Source organism: Anopheles maculipalpis, chromosome 3RL (genome assembly GCF_943734695.1).
Source record: "Anopheles maculipalpis chromosome 3RL, idAnoMacuDA_375_x, whole genome shotgun sequence".
NCBI classification, from domain to species: domain Eukaryota; kingdom Metazoa; phylum Arthropoda; class Insecta; order Diptera; family Culicidae; genus Anopheles; species Anopheles maculipalpis.
Genome location: NC_064872.1, coordinates 49146372 through 49151671, shown reverse-complemented (window position 1 = coordinate 49151671; position 5300 = coordinate 49146372). Strand labels below are relative to the sequence as shown.

Here is a 5300-nt window from a genome sequence, read left to right as displayed (position 1 = left end):
TTGCATATTGATTAGCTATTCTAAAACCGTTCTGCACGACCTCGCTAAACACAGACAACCTTCAGGTTGTGGTGTTACAGTAGAGAAAACTATAATTTGTTACTAGAGTACTGGCTAAGTGTGGTTCAATAGAGAACTGTGAAGCGGTAGCTATACATGATTTCGATTACGCTTAAGATACTCGTTCAAACGGTGAAGTGAACAGTAGCTCCTTCCGTAATTTCCATACTTTCTAATCATCTGCCTTCCGTGCACTACACAGTTTGCTTAAGCGTACCATTAGTTGGGCCACTACACAAAGTACCTACTGTACATGCAGTACATCGCTAAGAACACTAGCGTACATTTAAGCGTAAAGTTCAACACACGCAAACGCCGGTACTTTTTCAGCGCATCCGCAATATTTTCATCCGGCTCCTTTAGCAAGTATCGTCGGCCACCCAGAATAGCACTCTCGTAGTACTCCATCATTCCCAGCACGAAATAGTGGGTCGAAAAGTCCTTTCTGGAACCGTGGGAAGATGTTGAAAGCGAGAGAGAGAGAGAGTGAGAGAGATTTGGAAATAAAAAGTGAGTCAATCAATGGACCAATTCCTGCAGCTATTGTATTACCTATCGTCGTTTGTTAACGTATACTCCAGCTCCTTAAAGTTTTCGTTTGTAAACACCCACTCGTTGTTCATAAAGTATCTGAGGGAAACTTGTGCGTCGAAAATCTTGCGATTCAGCTTCAACAAACTACAGAATGAGGTGGAAAAGAAACATGCAGTTAATTTAAATTAAATGTCGCCCAATCACTGTGGACATTTTTTTCTTTTTTTGGGCGATGCTAGTTGTTTTTCCTCCAATACGTACAACGGTGCCTTTCCGGCAATGCGTAACAGTGCATCCACAAGTATGGCCGGTAACAGTTGGCAGCAGAAAAAGATGAGATAGAACAAGTACTTGTTTGACGTAGTGGTACCTCCGGGAGCCCACAGCATATTGCTTAAGGGTGTACGATCGAACAGCACCTTCCCATCGTACAGCATAGTGCCGTAGTTTATCGTCTTCTCCGGCTCTGCGGCACTATTGTACACCGACAGTGTGCCCGGTTCGTCGAGCGTGGCCCGTTTCCAGGCAGCAACTATAATAGCCTTGATGCTCACATCCACCGGAATGCAGTTGATTCGTTTCTCCAGATCGAGCAGTCCTGCCCGGACGACACCGGACGCACAACCAAGCAGCAATCCAATGGGACCGTTAAAGTTGTCCACCCAGCCGGGGAGCGGTTCACTTTCCGAGTTGGTCACGATGGACGGCCGAAAGACGACCAGCGGTATGTCGTGCCGGTATTCGTAGCAAATCTGTTCCGCCAGACCCTTCGTGTAGGTGTACGTGTTCGGAGCAAATTGTGTTAGTCTGTTAGCAAAACGAAACGAGAGAACAGATCGATCGATCAGCAACGGTGTGTGGTCCGCCGTTTGTTATTTGCACCTACTTCTCCTTGACCGTTTCCAACACGGCTGTATCGAACGATTCCGCCATACGGATCGCTTCCCGCCAGTCCATCTTGGGCGGATAGATCTTCTCCTCTACGCGCATCAGCTCCGGATTGCAGTAGGTGGTCGAGATGTGTACCACGGCCCTTAGTTTGCGAAGCGTTTTCGCCCAATCTAGCACCTCACGCGTGCTGCGGGTGTTGATCAGGATGGCATCCTTCAGCGGGTCATCGAAGCGTACACTGGCGGCAGCATGGAACACAAACTGCACCTCGCTCATTCGCTCCATACTCTCGGCGGACATTCCCAGCTTCAGCCGTGTACAATCACCTTCGATCGGGTGTATTTTTTGCAACGCTTCTGGATGCTTGCTCTTCAACACATCGAACAACTGTGAACAATTGCAATCATTCATTAACTCTTGCCATTATACGTGCCACGTGCCGGCAGCAAACAGTTCCTATCGATTACCTACCACACCGTCGGTGATCGTCTTCAGACGTTCGTCGAGCGATTTGCCCCTTTTGCCACGCATTAGTACAAAAACACGTGCAATCTGTGGGCATGATCGCAGTAACTTCTCGATGAGCACTTTACCCATAAATCCCGAACCCCCCGTAATGAACACATCCGCCCCGGCAAACACTGTCGGTATGTTGGGACACTTTTGCTGCATCATCTTTGATCGTACGCGCTGCACACAAACACCTCAGTCTGTCCGTAGTTGCAAATTTCTTTTCCACGGCTAATTCCACGAATAACACGCCCGTACACACTCTCTCACTCACTCTCGCACACACGCTGTGAAGATCACAATTGCACGTTCACTACCTGTAGCTTCCACAGCGCTTTGCTTTGCTAAGCTAGTTCTAAACGACGATCGACACTTCGAACCTTCCTTCCCGATTGACGCTTTATCGACAAATGAAAGTAAATCGAGCGGAACCGGTTACGTGTAGCGACTCAAGGGATGCATTCTACACCAAGCACAAATAAAGTCCCACCAGCCAGTCGTGGGTATTGATTGTTTTATAACAAACTACATTTGCATCGTAAATGAGCCACACGTACCGGGCGCAACAGCTAAGCCGCGATTCGGACGATGCGTGTTTTGGTGTCGTCCGGGGGAGAATGCGGAAATTTCCTTACAAATGACCATCAACTGCTGTGTAAATCGGTCACTACCACCACCCAATTTGACCTGGTGGGCGTTTGGGAACAGATGTAACAACCCTTGCCTGTCTACACATGTCCCATCACCGCACTCTCGCACCGCACCGCAACGCGCAAAGCGAGTTCGGCCAACAAATACCAGCTTTCGAACGCTTACCGTAAGCCGCAAGCTTCGATAAAACTGATGCCTTCTCATCGGTAAATATTTATTCGAAAATCGTTCTATCATCATGATCATGAACTCGCTTGCCAGGGTTTAAGCTAGTGAATAAAATAGTGCACAAATAAATAGTGAACTGCAGGCAACAACAAAAAAAAAATAGGCCGATAGCAGTGAGAAATGAAGTTCTATTATGCGAACCCCCGGGAATGAGTGTGAGGGTCATGACCACCATGTGTGAGTTTGAGGCACGTAGCATTCAACCCGGAACAATACGCTGAATGACAACTCCACGTGCTAATGGGCAGCGAATGGTAAAATCGAGTTAGAAATCAACAAGCGAATAGAAAAAGGGTTAGTAAATTTATTTAGAATTTTCGTTCTATTTTACACTTCATCGACAGTGGGAGATAGATTGCGTGTAATGTAATTTCATTCCGTGTAGCTGACAAAATACTGAATTTTAATACCATTAAGTATCATTTAAAAGTTCTTAATTTATGTATAGTAACACTTGAAATCTCAACAAGCGCGAAACTTGTGGCATATGTGGCATGAGAAAAACTATTCATTACCAGTATCATTCCTTTGCAAACCGTGCAATAATGTGTTTCCTAGAGATATAAATCAACCCATGCACGAGATAACGTGCATTCGGACGATAAATAATTCAAGAATGCACGTACAATTTCTTGCAATAATCCGATTTCAGCAGATTGCTAACCCGGGATGCCCGGTATAATAATTACCCCTTTTTTGTTACGTCCGATACAACCGTTTTGCTTAGCGATCGAACACGCAAATGTCCCTGCGAGACGGTGCAGAATTGTTGGGCCATTTTGTAGTTTTGGTATGGTTCCATATTTTACTGTACTGCAACGTTGGTGGACTTTGTTTTTGAATGCATTCTGCTTATTAATGGTACACCAGTGTGCCGTATTGTATAGCTGACAGACACATAAATTAAAACGATCCAGAAGGGTTCTGGTGGAACGATTCTCGTAGCAGCGGATTGTTCAGAGCAAAAGTTTTGCAATACTTGTCTCGGTTATGCAGCAATCGTTTTGAAGTGGCTTAGATTCGCTTAGCAAGCAATTCATGGAAGATAATGTCCAAGCATCCCCCGGCATGAAAAAGCGGATTCCTTGGCCAAACGAGGTGCCTCCGATGGCCACCATTTTTGAGAGGTGGATTCTCCCTCACGAGTTTCTTCGCACCCCACAACAGCTGTGCATGGCCCGCTGGCAGAGCATGTGGGATGAGGACGAATTCGGGAGGTTCCTGCACTCCATCTCAACACAGGTTTCCTTGCGTCCCTGGTTTCACGGGCTCCCGGTAGATCGTGCGTTTATTCGCATGATGTCGAGACTTATGTCGAACCATTAAGCGATGAATGCACATCTTCAACGTATAGGTAGTGCCGACTCCAAGGTTTGTAGCTATAGCAACGGATATCACGACTTTGATCACATTCTTTGGTCATGTGTGGAGTTCAATGCGGCTAGACCCGGACTCTTAGCAGCCGTTCGGGCATCAGGAAGATTCCCGGCGGTGCCGATGCGCGATATCCTGGAACAGAAGGACAACGAATATGCGCGGATTCTGTTGGACTTCGCCAAAGGGATGGAATTCGTCCTTTGATCCATTGTCTGGTCTGCAATGTCTGGTTGCGTTTCTGCAGTTACCTTACAGGGTTATTGGTTGTCGGCTCCTTGCGTTTTGCTGGTGTCAGGGTCGCCAGCGATAAAATTAGATCTTTTTCTCGTTCCATCTTTGCTGGGAGATATTTCCTTCTCCGAGCCGTGGAAAAGCACCATATCCCGGGTGTGCTCGATTGTTGAGTTGCGTATATTCCGTCTTCCAAATCCAAAGTAGTGTTCATAGCGAAGGTCTTATCGTGTGAGGGCACCTTATCCCGGGGTGTATGTGGGGCTTCGATGCTCGTAGTCCTGATGGTAGCAAGGGTCTTGATCGTTTTCCATTTCGAAGGTTCCTTGATTGTGTCCGATCTTGAAGTCTCGTTCGTGTCCTTCTACTCCCCGTCGCTGGTTTGTCCATCCATAGCATAAGCCGGTGCAACTTTTTCCATATGGTACCCAACCCTTCACGCATTGTACTCATTCATTCATTCATTCATTCATACATTCATCCATTCATCCATCATCATTCATACAAAACAAGGTACAACATCCGTATAAGACGGACAAACAGTGGGCGTAGTGGGGGGAAGGGGATCACACTAATAATCCGTTAGCACGGCAAAAGAGAAAGATCACTCTCAGGTGATCTTCACACTCCCGGACTGCGTCTAACAAGGCGGGTCGAGCAGCGTCGTATTCCACACAAGACCATAGAAGATGATCTATGTCGTGGTATCCGAGGCCGCAGCAACATATTTTGGAGTCGCCCAAAGCAAAATGATTAGACCTAAGCCTAGACATCATTCGAATGAACGCACGATCACCTGAGATACCGTGGAACCAAGG

General features: G+C 46.7%; 1 protein-coding gene across 1 annotated transcript; it reads right to left on the bottom strand.

Annotated features, from left to right (window-relative positions):
- Positions 1-291: 291 nt before the first annotated feature.
- LOC126562118 (fatty acyl-CoA reductase 1-like) lies at positions 292-2167 on the bottom strand. The gene is made up of 5 exons (XM_050218541.1): positions 1957-2167; positions 1481-1872; positions 856-1401; positions 613-738; positions 292-505 (listed from the first exon to the last, which is right to left on the bottom strand). Exons 1-5 carry the CDS (start codon positions 2158-2160, stop codon positions 292-294), a joined length of 1482 nt encoding a protein of 493 aa, XP_050074498.1. The 5' UTR covers positions 2161-2167.
- Positions 2168-5300: the final 3133 nt, after the last annotated feature.